The 18,122-nt window shown below is 39.4% G+C and overlaps 1 protein-coding gene across 1 annotated transcript in view; it reads left to right on the forward strand.

The window, feature by feature from the left end:
- Positions 1-963: 963 nt before the first annotated feature.
- Positions 964-18,122, forward strand: part of ANO4 (anoctamin 4) — a 211,770-nt gene continuing 194,611 nt past the window's right edge. Inside the window, exons 1-2 of the mRNA XM_065671440.1 lie at positions 964-1,300; positions 5,107-5,343. Of these exons, the coding sequence (XP_065527512.1) occupies positions 1,099-1,300; positions 5,107-5,343 (439 nt within the window). The 5' untranslated portion in view covers positions 964-1,098. The remainder of the gene's footprint in view (positions 1,301-5,106; positions 5,344-18,122) is intronic.

Below are 18,122 nucleotides of genomic sequence, written 5' to 3' on the forward strand. Positions count from 1 at the left end.
AATACAGAGAATATTTTCTAGAGTAGGTACCCCTAAGAAGTATTTCAGGTCAGGTTTGTAAGCAAGCTGAGCAGGGAGCAAAGCAAGCTCTGATCCTAGACATGGTCCTGCTCATGTTCTGCCTTACATCCCTGCATTGCAGAGCTTTTAATTAGCCTCCTGGGGCAACCCCAGAGGTGTTACTACAGTGGTGGGAGTTCTACCCTAACAGGTAAAAATAAACGGGGTGCCCTGCCTTGCCTGCCTGGTCCAGCAGCGATAGGTCCTCCCCAGCATGTTGAGGCCTTTCAGAAGGTTCCTCCGTTAGAGAGGTTCAAGTGGGATGGTCTAGGGAGCTGTTTTAGGAGCTTCCAGCAAGCTGGGCACCCACACCTGGCCTTAAGCTTTTGGAGTAAAGCAACAGGGTGTGCAACTCAGTTGGCCACAGTTTCCCTCCTGTGGCCTCAGAGGAGAAGAGGAGCTGGATGGGTCCTGACCCTCACTAAACATCAGGCCCAGCTAATCTGCTGTGCTTTCTGCCTACTGCTCTGAACCCAGGCAGGTGAGGTGGGAAAGCATCTCAGGTGGTAATGCACCAATGAAACTTGTCATCCAAGTCCCCTGGACTCAGTTTCCTTCTGCTGCACTATGTACTAAGTGGGGGCTTTCTCCCCATTTATACACTTTTTTTCAACATGCTGTCTTTGGTGCAGATGCATTTGGGCCATGCTGCAGCAGCCTCATGTCCCCATGCAAGCTGTTTGTATCTGGTTATCCTTTACCACCATGGCTCAGGGAGGGGTTTGCCTTGAAAAGGTATTAGGTGAATAAATACATGTGTGTCTTTGCAAATCCTCCTGCATGTGTTGGTGCCTTTCACCCCCGCCCCCCCCCCCCCCCCCCCCCCCCCGCGGGAGTTCAGTTCTCTATGGAGCAGCTTGGCTGGAGCAGCAGCCACATGCACCACGTGAAGAGGCAGCAGCTTGTGCTCCACCTCAGCTGCAGGAGGGGAAAGGTGTGCCTGATTGCTAAGATCAGGACTATCTGGAGAAGTGAGAGCGGAGAGGAGAGGAGGCAGGGGGAAAAAAAGGCTTTAAATGACAAAACTGAGTTTATAGCATGTGGCCAGTATGGGTCACACAGGCTTCAGGAAGCAGTAGGAGCACCCAGAAGAGGAGGCTCTGGCTGGGCAGCAGCACAGGGCAGAAGAGATGTTGCAGGATGGGGGATTCCCAGGCACCAGCAGACAGGAGGCGTCTGCAAGCACAGCAGACACGCCTGATGGTCAGCTACCCTGCAGCAAACTCAGCCTGGAGCCCAGGTAGGGCAAGAGCATGGACTGTGCAGTGTATACATTAATTTGTCATCTCTCTTTAATAGTTTTGGCTCATGATGTTGTGGGGCAGAGGCAGGAGTTTACTGAGTTACATGGTTACTGTATGGCATTATTGTGTTTGCAGGGGAGGAGGGATATCGGGGGTTTGGTTCTGAGGTGTGCTGCTTCAGGAGGATAGATGAAATTTCAGGTTTTCAGGGAGAGTTTCTGGGCATGGTGGCATCTGTTGGAGAGCAAGCCTGGGGGCAATCCAAGCATAGCAGGGACAAAACTCAGAGATGCAAATTAACCACTTCACAGAAAACTGCAGAAGAAAGGGAAACATCTGTAACAGTCAAGCAAGTGCATATAAACTGGTTACCTGATAGAAAAACCTGAAAGAGTGGGATAGCCGGGTTTGTGTCCATTTTCAAGCTGTAGGATTTACTCCTCAGGGCATTGCATCTGCAAACTCTGAGGTATCATCGAGCCCCTTTCATTTCTCTTCACCAGGAGAAATGGCTCCAGGATATTTAGTTTCCATATTGCTAATAAAGGGTGCATGCGCTTGTTTTTCTGCAAAGCATAATTGTATCTAAACACCTGGGAACAGCATTGAGCCTGCCGCAGGAACGCTGCCTGCGGATTCATAGGTGTCCCTGTGTTTCCAACTACATACTATGTTAGGCTAGTAAGCAGCCTCCTTGGGCATATCTCAGCAACCCCTTCCTTGCCTTGCTGCTGACAAGCTGTGTTGAGAGCTAGATACTGCTTTCCTCTGCTGTTATAATTTTGAGACTCTTGGCATAACTTGAAAAATACATAATTGCTGCAGAAGTTTAATTTTTGAGTGCTTGCTTCTGTTTCTGCTGTCATTTGGTAAAGCAAGCAGGCAGAAACAGACTGTGCATGTATCATGCAGTCAAGTGTATCTGTGTATACTGCTGTGGCGTTAGCCAGTGTTCCTTGCGTTTCATGATGATCCATGGTGTTGTGCTTACGTTGAAAGATATGGTTTCGAATGTTCACAACTCTTTAAAGTGGCTTTTGCTTTTTTTTTAGGTGAAACATCTTCATGACCTCCCCTACCCCAGAAACCCCAATCCTACTTGGCTTTGCGATTTAGTAATATAAAACAATTACATTGACTTTCTGAGTGTCACAGGTTCTCATACACATGTACACATTTCTGCACTTTCCTGATGGGGGGTGTGTATATATATATATATATATATATATATATATATATTTTCACATCCAGGTGCACATATATATAATCAATATAGATGCATTTCTGAATGTATTACTTTTATTAGACAGTTATTTTAATGTGGATGCAAGAATTGGTTATGGTGAAAGCTGTTATTAGCCTCTGGGACTAATGAGATTAAACAAACTCAAAAATCTGAAGAACTTGCCTTCACTCAAGAGTTCTGAGTAGTTTTATATAAACTTTTTATAGTCTACCTTTACTTTTTCTGTATGTTGTATGCTTAGAGCTGCAGCATATGCTCTCTTGCAGACAAAACTGAAAGTGAAGCTGGAGGGTTTAGTATAGGCAAAATAGCCTTCTACTGGTGAACAGATAAATCAGGCAACTAATAGTCTTTTTGATGTGATGCATCCGTGTTGGTTTTTTTTTTTTTTTCCTCAGAAATGTTTAATTCCATGTACTTTCAGATGAGTTTGTGGGAAGACTGTTGGTAAAAGTGGAAATCAATGTCTACTGGAAATGATACTGAAGAAAGGAGTGACTGCAAGCATGTTTAAAAAGTCTGACATAAAGTAGGACACTAGAAATGCTTATGGATTTTTCATGATTATATCAACAGTTAAAATCAGCCATAAATGTCTTATAGGCACAGGTACATATTAATTCTTTTGCTTCCCTGAGCATTCATGATAAAGGAGTCAGGCACTATAGGATAACTAGTTTATAGTTAGTGGATATCTGTATATAGAGAAATCCACATTACAAGGAGGAAAGCTGAATGTAAAGCTTGTGTCCTTTTAGGTACAGCCAGACAAAGCTACATGTTGCTAGCTCCGCATTCAGTATTATCAATACACTCAAATGTGTTGTATGTTAGCAGCTAACTCCTTAAAATATCCATCAATATTTTTCCGAAAAGGCATGAACCAAATTTTTGTGTAAAGAAAAGGAAAAATGTAGGAAGGATGGGGGCTTGTTGTTAAACATGGTGTCTACTGCAATACTGGCTAGTATTGAACATTTTATTACACTTCACTGAGCGTTCTTTAGTGCCACCCAGCTCTTTTTCTGGAGTGGACACACTTGACAGTCCTTGATGTATGTATCTGTCTATCTAGTGGGCAGCTCAAATAACTCTTGGTGGGCGCACATTCATTTATCAGAGTTTATTTCTGAACTCCTAGAGGCTCCTCTTCTGAAAGATCTGATGAAGAGTTTCTGTTCTGTTACTCCCTTTTAAGGCTCCTACATTTAGACAACTGCCACTTTTCATGTTGATTAGTTACAGTACCTGACAGAACTGTGCTTAGAGCAATTAAAACGTGCATTAGATTAGGTGTTCTCATATTGCTCTTGCAGAAGTTATGAGCCAGTAGTATGGCTTACCAGTTCCATTTGGGCATGCTCTACCATTAAATACTTTGTTTTCGGTAGAAGAATTCATTACATGATCCTGTCTGAAGTCTGAGTTGTTGAATCATATTTCGGTGCTTGATGCAACAGTGCCTGTAGTCACAAGTGCGTGTTGCCATAATTGCCTGAGGGTGCTTGTAGGACCATCACAGATTTGAAGCATTTGTCTTCATTTGAATGTCCAGTTTTGTGGATGCTCCCAGTCTTGCACCTATCACAAACCTGAGAGTTTTGAAAGTAAGATAATACTTGTAGGAGAGACATATAGAAGTCTCCTTATTTTGCAGTTATAGATAATAAGTGCTCCAAAATTGTTGTCATTTTTCTTCTGTGTTTTGGGGGGGGGGGGGGGGGGGGGCAGTGGAGGTGATATCACTTGCAGTGGAGCGATCTCTACAGGGTAGCTCTCCTCCACAGTCCTGTGGCAAACTGTCATAATAAGCCCTATGGTTTCATGTCACAATGTCACAGAAGTTGATCGGTTATGGTAGATCATCTTAGGGTAAGATGGAACATGAGTCTTCAGAAACTGGAAAAAAACCCTACAGAATGTAAAATGAAGAGTAGTTTAAAGGAAATGTGAAATAGAAAGAAAAAGATTCCAAGCCATTCATTGGTGGGTAAGAGAACTGCTGAGAACCGTAGCAGAACAAATTTGTGTTCTGGCAAAGCCTATGCATCTAACGGCAGAGCAGGATCTGAAGTGGCAGTGGAGTGACTGTGCCTTCCACTTCCCGATTTCCACTGAGCTGTGAAACTCATGGGTCAGAACAATGGGAGTAAGATGTTGATTAAGAAATAATAAAATAATAATAATAAAATTTCATTCTAGTGCCACTGAGAAACACTCAGGTTGTAATGTGTGAACAAGGCCCTGCAGAAATCTGGGTGTAAGCAAGACTGAAACAAATTGTAGATTCACACATTGGAATTATGCTGGTTTATTTCATGCTAAATGCTGTTTTGTTCAGTACAAGGAGAATACGTACTGAAAGTGTGCTTTCAGTGTTAGACCAGCATTTAACAGCATTACTGATAGGGGACCAGGATAAAATATTTTCAAGGGGCAGGCTAACTTCATGATCAAAATAGGAATTGATATTACCTTATTATAGCTTCCTTCTCCAAAATTATAAGTTGCTACAATACAAGGCCACAGATTTTAACTCCTCATATCTGTTATTAGGTTCTGATGCTGTTGGCCCCCTTGCAATAGGACTGCTTCGTTGGAGAAATTCGTATGTGTATGGGAACCTTCACCTCCCTCCCACCTTCTCTGAAGATGCCTGTGTTCAAGTATTTCAGTATTTTACTACACCAAATGACTTCTCACATCCATTATCCTGCCCAGCTTCACTTTCTATCACTCCAGTGCCTTCTTACAGTAGCAGTAGTCAAGAAACTTTGAGTCAAGACTCTACAAGTAAGTGGTTGTGTTTTTTTTTTTATGTGACAGAGCTCAGTTTAATCAGCAGTTTTAGTGCTGAGGTTAAATAGCTGTTTCTGCTGCCAGATGCTTTGACTGCTCTTAAGAAAGGATTAGACCACAGAAACTTCATGAAAGAATTTATGTTTATGCCAAGTAATCCTTGTTGAAACAATTTGCCTAATGGTTTAAAAAGTATCAGAAACAAAGAGTATAATGTTCTCGGCCTCAATAACATTATTATTAGTGTAGTGTGTGTTTGTTTTAAAACTGCAGACCGTTTGATGAGGGTGGATCCATGGGAGTGTGTGGAGGCATTTGAGGACAGTATCCTCTCTTCTGTGCCTGTCATAAAATTTCACATGATGCAGGATACCCTGAGAAGTCCATAATTTATTCAAAATGCTATAAGCATCTGGCTAATCACAAAACAGGGTGTACAAGGAACATCCTGCTACGTGCATGGGAACACACTTGTGATCCCACCCTGTTAAAAGGGTTATGTCGGTAAAAAGCTGTTAGGAGAGAGCAGCATGCTGGTCAGAAGCATGATGAGGCCCTTCCAGACTGGGGTTTGGAGGTCTCTCAGAGTCTGCAGGAAAGATGATGTTGTGGTGTGAGACCACAACCCACCACTTGGCCCACAGTCTATTCCCTTATGTCTCTTGAGTTTTTGATCATGATGATTGTAGGAAGTGTGTCATGACCTCAGCAAATCTTTCTGGCTGGTAAACGAGGCCCTCATCTACATGCTTCCTAACTGAACCCCTATAATTACATTAATTTTGATTCAGGCTGCCTTTTTTTGTTTGTTTTGTTGTTGTTAAGTGGAATTAGCAAGGTTCTGCTTAAGTGCCAGGTGGCAGACAGGTATGTATGGAGAGTGGGGTTTTAGAGGATTCAGTATTGAGAAGGATAATGCTAGAAAAGGACTGGTCTAAATATCTAGTGCTGACCTAGTTCTTAAAATTGTAATAATTGCTGACAACAGTGGCTGAATGCAATCTAAAAAGTAAAAAGTATAAATATCTGTATTACTTTTGGTATTTATTACTGCTTTTTTCAAGGTAGCGCACTAATGGCAGAGTAACAGCTGTAGTGATTACTGCATGTTGCCAAAAATAATGGACCTAAAACTCTGTTGTGGTGCTGAAATAAAAAAGAAAAATAGATAATTGATTTCTCCCTTCCCAGAATCTTCTGATCTAATGGTGTATCATTCAGAGCTGGTTGGATGCTGATGGCAGCTGAAGGTTCTGGGCTCCTGCACTTCAAGTACCATTCTTAATGCCTGCTCTCATGTTGACACTTGAAAAGCAGGAGTGTTAGAGCAAATGCTAAACAACTCATGCAAGGTTAAATGTGATTTTCATTTATCTTTTCTTCTGCTTCCAGTTAAGAGCAGTGTAGATCTGCACCTCCTGCTCACAATCCAGTGTTCTTTGTATGATCTCTGTGACTATATTCTGGAGGCTTAATTTTTATCATAGTTTATTTCACCATCTATTTTAGTGATAGAAATACTGGATCTGCTGTGAGATACTTAATATTTTCCCCATGTGATGAGTGACAGCTCTAGTTTTAATTGTGAAGTTGTTTTGGGATAGCAAGGTGTCGAGTGAGCCTTACTGTAATGTTCACAGGCACCTGCCACCTAGAGGTGCTGCTGCCAGAGAAGGGGAGAAATGTTAGTTTAAAATAATAGTACAAAATAATAAAACTAATAAATAAAAAAAATAAGTAATAAAGTAATAAAATAATAAAGCTTGTTAAGGAGCTGCTAGCACTGCAGAACAATTTTCCAGCTCTAAATTACGGATGCATGCAGCCAAAGGTGCCAGAATGGTGTTATATTAGCAAGTCAAATCCAAATGCCCTAATTCTGATCTTAGTTTAAGAACCTACAGGGCCTCTGAAGAGTTCACAGTGAGATGTTTATAAAAGTATTGAAGCATAGCAGCATGGTGACTGGTTAACAGAGAAGTAATGTCAATTTTCACAGGGCTGGGAGGTCCTGCTGCAAAGCGTGATTCATAGCACAAGATAGTCTTCGTCCTGAGGATTTAATGTCCCAGTTTCTGCACCCAGTGAAACAATTGATGATTCATGGGATTATTTTAAATCTAAATGTCTCCTGCAGCAGAGGAGAGGGTGCTGCATGTAAGCAGGGTTAAGTGTTTCATATATATTGATTAGAACTGCTTCACCCTATTTCATAGGTGTATGAGAATGTTGTGTCAGCGGCTTCTCTGTATGACTGGATGTTGTGTCTGCAAAACCAGTATAATCCATATTGCTGTTATGATGCTTCTAATGCAAAGATTTTTCAAGGTTTTTTAAGTGTTATCAGTTTTCAGGGACTGTCTTGCCATGATTGAAAACTCTTTGGCAGCAGATAACAGTTGTTCAGCAGCATAGAGCATGGCTGTGGAAGCTCAGGCAAGAGTATTGCATCAGCTGAAATGGGGTAGTCTCTGGAAAGACAAAGGGTAATTTAGAGATTGATTAATGAGATAGGATATACCTTAAAGTTATATCCAGGCTTATTTATGTCCAAGACTACTTCACCAGCTCATTTACAGGAACTTGATGTGCAGAATACCATGCTACAGGCTTGCTGTGCTGTTTCTTGTGAATTTACAACAAACTCTATAATATTTTAATAGCAAATTCTTAAAAAACAAACTATGCTAAACCACCAGTATATAATGCATACATTACATACATTGTCGTTTCAAAAGATTTCTTTTTTAACTGCTGATGGTGGGAAAGTTCTGTCTGCTTCCTACTGACCAGGGCATGTTCAGGGCCTTGTAATAAACTGTGCTTGGGGATATCTGAGCTTGAATTTTCATGTTCAGAGCAACAAGACAGTGATGTGGAAAATAAGGCATCAACACAGTGAAACACCATCTATTAGGATGGATACACAGTATGAAGGAACTGCAGCTAATAGTATTTGGGGAGCAGGTTTTAGTGGGTGCTTTGCATCCTACTTGGAAATACTACTTTCAATGTAGTGTTTTTGCTGCTTTGCACCCTTCTCACAACACTGGATGATTTATAGAGTAGTGTCAAATTTTGTCCTTGGTGATAGGACTGTAATTGCCATCAGAATCAATCAATTTCACTTACACTGGAAGGGAATTCTTGAACTTTTACTATTACTTTGTGACTTGAAATAATGTGTTTTCCTAAGATTGCACTGCTTAATAAAAACCATGCTTCTGTTGAAAATGGAACAAAACATTATTCTGGACTGATTTCCTAATCTGAAAAATCTTGTGAGGGCATACCAGAGAAAAACATAATTTTGATAGCTATCTCATAACTATGTATGAGTTTTTGGAGCTGAGCTTTGAAGAGTTCCTGTTGATTAACTTTGTATCTCCTTATGATCATTATCCTAATTACCTTGAACAATATATTCCAGAATATCCAGAAGAATTTGCTAGATAAATTGGAGTGAGATCAATAGATTTGCATTGGATAGGAATAAGTCAGGAACTGAACAATACCTGTCAAGTTTTTGTCATCTGCAAATCTTAAAGAAACATAAAATATCACGATTCGTTAAAATATTGACTATAGCAAGTCTTCCTGAAAGAAATTAACGATTTTTAACAATTATAATCTGAATCATAGAATAGTTAGGGTTGTAAAGGACCTTAAGATCATCAAGTTCCAATGCTCCTGCAATATGCAGGGACACCTCACACTAAACCATGTCACCCAAGACTCCATTCAACCTGGCCTTGAACACTGCTTGGGATAGGGCATTCCCAGCTTCTTGGACAACCCATTCCAGTGCCTCACCACCCTCACAGTAAAGAATTTCTTCCTTATATCTAACCTAAACTTCTCCTGTTTAAGTTTGAACCCATTACCCATTGTCCTATCACTACAGTCGCTAATAAAGAGTCCCTCCCCAGCATCCTGAATCTTTTCTTTCAACCATTTCTGACCTGAAATTAGTGCGCCTTCATCTAGACTGTATTTCTGTTGTTTATTTCTTACAAGGACCTGTCTCTGTATGCCAGATCAGCTGTTTTGAAAGCAATTATATTGATTAGCCATTAATAGTTCCAGACAAATCTGTTGGTTCTTTGTTATCATCTTGTTTTCTTCAAGGTGCTTACAGACAGCTTGATTTATTGCTTGCTTACTAATTTGTCACCGTGTCTTTTCAAATATTGATGGGCTGTAATTACCTGAAGTACTTTGTTTGCCCTTCTCCACTGTTATGGGATCTTCATCTTTACTTGGATGGAGTCCCCCTTATAATGTGTTTAGGCTCCTAAATCCCAGCAAGGTAACTGAAATTTGTAGCAGGCATCTGTGTGTCTTTTCTGGGTCTGTGCTTGATCTCTAGTGTGTGAATGTATGGAATAGATCCACTTCAGAAGAACTTTTACTCTCAGCAGAGAGAGGGAAAATGAAGAGAACTCGAGCCAGTTGGACCCCTTTCAGGGATGCTCCTCGGCTTGTCTTGTCAGAAACACATGCTTCTGGAAAAAACACTATTCTTACGATTGTGGTACCCAACTTTTTGCAAACTTAAGAAAATCCAAAAGGGTGTTTCAGCTTCATTGCTCAAATCTCTCGGAAGCCTGGCTGCAGCTCAAGTCCTCTGTTTTGTTTACGTAAATTCCTATAACCTCTTCATTTTATTTTGCTGGTGAAATCACAGCATCAGACCTTTTCCTTTTGTTTTTACACTGCAAGATATTGCCACCTGCTGTGACTGCTGTATTTGACATGACAAAAAACCAAATTAATTTGTTAGATATTACTTGATTTGTATGTTAGTGCATACTTAAATGAATACTTAAATGGATTCTTTGATTCTGCAGCTTCAATGTATTTTTGACACAGATGTCTTGTCTCATGTAGTTTTTCAGACGTCTTTTGAATCACACAACAGCAGTAAAAAGCTATATAAAGAGATCTGTGACACTGACTACTTTTTAGTAGGGTGTAGGACTCCAGTTAAATTTATTTCATAAGCTAGATGCAAAGGAAGTGAGTGCAATAGATATAATGTTAGCTGATTTTTTTTTTTTTTTAATGAATGATATTTGCCTGCCTAGGAAGTTATTTGTTCACCTGGAGAAAAAAATGAATTATTAAAAGAATTATAATGTGAATAAGGAGATGATTGAGAGAGACATGACAAGAGTCTTGGGAGCGGGAGTACTAAATGGAAAGAAGATTAATAGCATTTTCCCAGTACTGGTTTGGAAACAGGGTTAATATTTTTATGGATGATTTCTGCCTGGAAAGGAGGAGTGTATTGATGAGATGTGCTGATGGGTCTGAGCTGGGAGACACCATTACTACAGGGGAGAATCTGAATGTCAGGTAGGAAGAAATGGATGGCTTTGGGCAACAGAATAAGGGAAATCTGATGAAACGCAACAGTGCAGGTTTCAAGACTGTGCATAACAGCATTTCTCTTTCTTTTCCCCTCCTGTGAGCTGGGAATCCTCAGCTGGAAATGGTAGAGAAAGATAAATCCGGCTACTAATCCAAAGTGTGCTGCAGCTGTTAAAAAGCAAATGGAAACCTGGGATGTCTCAAATGAAATATTTGTTACAGAGGGAGAGTTATTTACCCAAATTGACTGCTTATTTTCGAAGAGGACAGAGATGTACTGGAGTTTAAAAAAAAAAAAAAAAAAAAAAGTTTGGTTTCTGTTTATTTAATAATTTAACTTTTATAAAGGTTGGGAAATAGCTGGTTCTGAAAAATAGGCATCTGATCCCTTCACTTATCCTGACCAGCAAAGAAACTGTAGGTGACTCAGAGATGCAAGTGGTGGTGTTAGCACTTTAGAATTAATGGGTTCCAGTTGCAAATCTTAATCTGAAGGGATCATAAACTGTGTAACTCCTGGGGACTGCATACAAAAGTGAAAGCCACAAGATGGTGCTGACACTCTTTATCACGCTTGAAAGCATTTACAAAGGCCTAGAGTAACATACAGTGGCCTGGGTGTAAAAAAAGTTTCCACAGAGCTCGGTGTGTATTAACCTGTAAATAAGCAGTATAGTCAGTGGTTCAGTTTGTTTTACAGCTTGTAGTTATGCTTTGATTTTTTTGTTTAGGAGTCCTAATACAGACTGTATGTTGGAGGGAAAAAGGGAGGTGAAGACAGAACGAAGGGAATTGGAATGGTTATGGTTATTTCTGAGGTTGTGCCCTTTTTTTGCTTGTCTTTCATCTAGAAAGGGTTTGATGAAATTACAAAATTGACAAGTAGAAAGAAATCACATCTGTGTTTTCTCTGATGAGAATCCTCATTTGAATTTCTGCGCTCTTCAACTGCCAAGGGCAAAATCTGCTGTACCTACAGTGTTGCTGACTGCATGTGCTTCTCTGCCTATTTTCTTTTTACGTTTTCATAGAGGCAGGGACCATTTTGGGATATTTGTTTGGTGTTCTCTGTACAGTGTCTTAAAAGAGAGCGGAATAGAGATAGACTTCTGCAGTTTGTGTCTGACTAATAGAGAGCTCCTAGTGATGTTTTAAAAAGGAAAAATGTAATTGCAACAATGTTACTTGGGACCTCTGAAGTCAGCTCAACCCAAGAAACGATGCTGCCTATTGACAACTGCATAGGTTTAGCTCAGTGCCCTGACTGCCAGCAGCCTGCATTTGCTACTGCCCTGTCGTGTCTGCTAACACAGGCATATCATGTCTCTGTTATTCAGTCTGTCCATGAAGAGGTTTATCTTTCTCAGTTCTTTCATTCAGCCACCAGCAGAATCTCTCAGTGTTACGAATAGCAACTGCTAACTACTTTAATCAAGATTAGGGCATGTGCAATTTGTTACGGAATACTTTTCCTGCTGTGTCATCTTTTGCTCCTGAAATGCAGTGTATGCATTTTTTTCCCCTGAATAAATTGAGACTATGTGTGTTTAAGTCTAAACCTAAAATGGCTAAAAAGCATGCTGCATTCAGTAAGTATGATAAATTAGGATCCTAAAAAGAACATTAAGTATTTTGGTAACATTAGTGTCCTTGCTGACTCTTGAGACAGAGTGTGCCAGATGCTTCCAAAGACCTAAATATGCGTATTTAACCAATTTCAAGGCTGTTGCTACCAATAGGGTTGCTTTTATGATTCAAAGATTTGTAATATCATTTACTCAAACTTCTGTCTTACATTAAGTACACAGATCATTCTAAAAGTCTCATGTTTAAAAGGAAGGAATTAAAAATTGTGAAACTTCTGTAGCCTTCTGACCTTATGATAGGATCAAGCCTAGAAGATGCTGAGCTGCCTGGTTCTGATCCAGCAAAACAATTAAGTGTATGCTTAATTTTGGCCTTGAAAGCTGTGCCATTGAAATCAATTTAGCTGATCCTTCAATGGTTCTTACCAGTAAGAAAGCAAATTTGTCTAGGCACAATGAGCTGGTATTTCCTGTTACAACATGTATATAGAAATGCTAACCAGCCACGACTGTGCTTTGTTGAAGGCATTTAATACTGGCGGTGCTAACACATGCCTCTTGTAGTGCTGTATCTGTGTGTTTTGGTCTTGTCTTTAGAAAGCATCTTTAGAGCTGCAAGTGCATTTGCTCTCCAGACTTCTCTTTCTGCTGATTTTGAAATTATATACAAGCCCTGGCTTCTCTCTTTGTGTGGAATGTGAATATTTGTCCTTTTTTTTGATCTGAGGTTGGCACATTTGTGCAGAAATCTAAACTGGGCTGATACTATCACTATTTACTCATTGCTGTTGCTTCATGTGAACTTAAACTCAAGAGGGTATGTAGTGTAGAGTCTCGTTTTCAAATTGCTACTTAGCTACCAGTCTTGGTTTTATAAGTTTTCATTCTTTTTGGTTGCCTTGTTCTATCTTCAGTACATTTCTACAATGTCTATTGACTACAGTTGGTGCATCAAAAATTGATTTGAACATCAGATGTCAAGAAGATTCCTTTGGGTAATATTTTGGTTTTGTATGCTAGTCACTTAATGCAGAAATGGTTAGGGTGGAGTTCTATTCAGTAACAGAAGAAATGCTTTTTACATCTGTACCACTCTTCCAACTGCAGCTTGCTAGTGCTAGAGAATCTTTAAGGCTAAGTGCAAGAAGGAAATGTTTAATTAGCTCTTTAAATCTAATATGGGTTTACTGATGCTGTGCAAAACAGCAATCTGTTTCACTTTTCTGTCAATGACATGCCTTTCTTTGTGAACAATGTACTTACCTTGCATATTTTAGAACCAAAATACTAGTGTATAATAAAAGACAAGCATTATTACTCTGTCTTCTTTTTCCTTCCTGCACAGCTCTTTCTTCTGTGTAAATATTGTGAATCTGTCCTTCCTTTTTTACCTGTTAGTTTACTTTCTTCATTTGTACAGTTCCCAGTAAAAGACACTTCCAGCTATGTATCTAATTGCCCTCAGCCTGCTTCTGCTCAGCTCTGATGAGGAGACAGCTAGAGGAACCTTCGTGTATTTTTTCCTCTCATGCTGCTTGTTGCAAGAGAAGTGATTTCCCAACCTCTGGCTTACAGGCAAGGTGCTTTGCTTAGCTTGTGGCTTCAGGAAACTAAAAGACATTTAAAATCTCACACTAAAAAGAAGAGCAAATCATGGTGTTACCTGTGGTTCCCTTGATCAGGAGGGATGTGTATGGGCTGGCTGCTGAATTGACTGATTAGGGCTGAGGGGAGGGTGGATCATCATGCCCTATAGAGCTGGTCTGTGGCCAGCTTCCAGCTACAAGCCTCTGTTTCTGTTACAGGTAAGCAAGTGGCCAGTAGATTATCTGCTGCATTTTTTTTTTTTTTTTTTTTTTAGAGGCTGGGGGTGTGGGGAGAATCTCAGACAGAATTCCTAAAGCTGCTGACATGCTCATAGTTAAATCCTAATTACCAGGGTGAAATTCAGGACTTTGTTTAAATTCCATTATGATCGATGGGAAGATCCACTTGCACTGCAGTATAAGGTAATCTAACCCAGGATGAACAAAACTGTTGTTCAAATATAGCATAACTTGTTTACACACATTTTGGAACCACCCCCTGCTGCCTCCTCTCTGTTCATGCATTTGCTTTTAGTATTACTGTGTTTATAGAATAAGCCCTGTTTTGCTGTCACACAACTTCTCTCTCTCTCTGTGCAATCTATGCTTCCCTTTGCTGTTGTTTCCTACTCCCTTGTTTCCCTTCTATTTCGGAAATAAAGCTACAGAAATCCCCTGAAATGGGTGCTTACTCCCTGTTGTCTGCATAGGAAAGAATACAGATGCACATATCTGGTACCATTCTGGGGTTATAGAAGTAATTGCTGCTTTGCAAATGGCAAGTTCTCAAAGACCAGTTATCTTTTCCACATCAAGACTGAAAACTCATGCTCAAATATGTACATGCTTCTTTCTTATTTCTTTTAAATACATCCCCTGGGTGCTTTTTTCTGCCTTGACAAAAATACTGTCATTCACATCCTTGAAAAACTTGAGTCTTTCAGGCGAAAATCCTGCAGAGTGAAAATAAATTACTGGAGATTAAGGCTGTGGGGGAAGGGAGAGCATTAGTGCAGCTCCATACATAAAGAACATACTGCACCTAAAGCTTGTTGAAAACAGACCGTTAGGGTTTTTACTTTTCTTAGGTAGTTATTACACTATGCCATTGTGGATGGTAGGTGAGGGAGGAAGAAGTAGAAAGGTGGAGTCATTATCCAAGGTTTCTTCAAGGTCACAAGGGTAGTGTTTGATACAGTCAGGACAGAAATTGGACCTCTCTAGGTGATCTTTGGGACAGCAGATGAAACAAAATATTATCTCTTCTGGTATTAGTACAGCTGGTAGCTTTGAACCTGCATTAGTAAGCATCCTCTGTTACACTGGAGTAAAAGGCATCTATGTCATAAATTATGAGCAAGCAATGAAGCTATAGCAGTAAAAAAAATTTCAGCTGTATCTTTTGTTGGGTTGAGTTATATAATAGTCTTGAACTGAGACTGCGAGAGGGTGAGGATGAAATTAAATGAGTCATTCTGCAAAATACGATTTGGATCTGAATTAGATGTCGAGTGTGCCAAGTAGATGAGTAGAGGATGCAGGTTTTGTGAGGAGTAGGCTGTGTCTGTACTATATAACTTTTGAATGCTATGTAAACTCATAGTGATTAAGGGTAACTGGTGATTTCAGATAGTTTAAAAACTACTTGGAAACTGAAAAAATTCAAGAACTATGTGTATTTTTATAACTGGTGGTGTGGGGACAAGAAAAACATCTGACTGGTCCAGTGATAGGTGTTTCCTCCTGTGCAAGGAGATGAGGCAGAACACTTAATCTTTCTTTATTTGAATATCATGAGTTGCAAGTAGGGAAGAGACTATAATAAGACAAGTGGATATAGAAAAAGTAAAAAGCAGCTATGCTGGTGTATATGTAGGAAATCATGAACTCAACTTGGTTTTCAGCTATAGCTGGTTAGAAAGGGGTTTCTCTCACGTAGTATGAGTTTCTCTCTAGGGGTTTCTCTCACGTAGTATGAGTTTCTCTCTAGGGGGTTCTCTCATGGGTCTCTCTCTAGGAGTATATGATGATTCAGTTTATAGGGTGAGGGAGGAAGTGATGACTTTTAATGAGTTCACCTGCTTGTCAGTGTCATCCAGATGGCTTTAAAGATTTTTTTGACAAAATATTTTTGTCAAAGTATTTACTAGTAACTCTGTGGGATGGTTGAGTTTTCATAATCAGATCATGTTGCTTTAGATAAAAATCACCACGCATTATGGTGTTGCTGTGTGGGCATCTAAGTCCTACATTTGATTTACGTATTGGGGGGGAGGGGGGAAATCACATTTCTTTGAGCTTATTTTGCACCCTAATTGTGGGGATGGTTGACACTAGAGAGCAAGACCTTTAGAAAGCAAAAAAAAAAAAAAAAAAATCAGAGGATGTGCTGGTCACCATGGAAACCGGGCTTTTGATGGAGAGGTTGTATATCTGGTAATACTTTTATACTGAGTTCTGACTACACTGAAGATCCATGTTATTTTTTCAAATTCTTCAATTTCCTCTTCTGCTCAAAAGTTTAACTTTTTTAGATGATAAAAAGGAGGAAACCGCAAAATATGGAGATTTTTCTTTTAAGTACAGTAAAATACTTATTTCAGCAAAATAGTAACTTATTTTGCTGAAACAGGGTTTTTATGTAGGGCTAGAACATGCAAATGGAAGCTATAGCTAAAGAATTCAGTTCTTAACAAGTCTTTGGACATGCATCAATTTTAAAGGCCAATTACTTCAAAGAAAATGTGGAAAAATCTGTCAGTAAAGCTGTGGCTAAAAATGGACATTTGTAGAAATAATGCTTCTGCATTTGTAAGCATCCAGATATACAGCATGGCGCTTCACGGTCTCAGAGAGGTTATTCATGCGTGTCGGCACACTTTGTGCCCCTAGTCCCGAAAACACGGTATTTGTATAGCTTACCAACCCTGAATTTTGTGGCTACACATTTTTATTACAAACATTACTGAAACTGTCAGTCAAAGGTTTTCTGAGCTCAGGTATAAGAATTTGGCAGTAAATATTTGAAAGCTGCACCAGAAGAACCATCAATGGCTGAATAAAAACCGCTTTAAGTAAAAATCTCAGGATGTAAGCTTCAGTGAAACAGCTTCTGAGACACTTCAGAATAACATCAGATAACCTTATTTTCACAGAAATGGGCCTCCAAAATTCTCATTTAATGGCCTGATGTGTATAGGAGAATCGATACAGGACTTGGGTAGTTTCAATGTGTATTTTAGGATGCAGTCTTTCCGTTGTCTGCAGGTTCATGAGCACAGTGATGCTGTTCTTGGATCACAGAGTGTTGGCTCTTTAGAGCAACTTACTAACGAAACATTAAAGTAATAGTAAACCCAATGCTGAAAAGATGTAAATGCAAATTTTAATGCATGTAAACTTTTTTTAACACACTTTTTTTTAAAAACACAGATTTTGTTTTTATCAGTTATCATCAATATTAGTTATGTGTATTAAATTTATATCAGAGTATAATTCTAATATGATACTTTTTAGCATAATATCTACTGATGATGTGATAATACTGCCAATTGGAATTGTATCGGACAGTGACACCATCTTCTTTCACTACTTCCTGTGTGCATTCAAAGTTTCATCTTCCTTTAGCTGTGGACAGCACTGTTGGATATTGCCATGGTATTCTTTCAAAAGAAAGGGTGTGTTGAGGTTCTATTGAATAAATTTCCTCCTGTGACCTCTAGCTCAAGAGTAATCAAACAGATTCTCATTTTTTTTTAACTGATAGAATCCTTTCTTTGGTAGAAGACTATAGTACCTGGTTTTGTAATTCTTTGAATATCTGTATGAGTCTCAGGCACATACAGAGGAGGGTTTGGCTCAGAGAAAAAAGCTTCATTTTTTGTTCACAGGCATACTGTTTGAAATTGGCAAATGAAGGGACATGACGTAGAGTGTGGCAGGACTTAAAAAAGTATATTCTTAACACTGTTTTACACTGATTTAGTTTTCATTATGAAGAAACATAAATATGCTTTATACTTCAAATACATCAGTTGTCTAGAAATTGTTTGCATGCATGATTACTTGCAGATTTTGATATTTCATTTAAAAAATCTTTTATACCTGTTTCAACAGCCGTGTGATACACATTAATTTCACTCTGCAGGTCCTGTGCGTGGCTGTCTTTAAAAAAAATACACACACACACATCCCTCCAGCTCTATGTACAGTAGTTTTCTTTACAGAA

Source organism: Lathamus discolor, chromosome 1 (genome assembly GCF_037157495.1).
Source record: "Lathamus discolor isolate bLatDis1 chromosome 1, bLatDis1.hap1, whole genome shotgun sequence".
Lineage (NCBI taxonomy): Eukaryota > Metazoa > Chordata > Aves > Psittaciformes > Psittacidae > Lathamus > Lathamus discolor.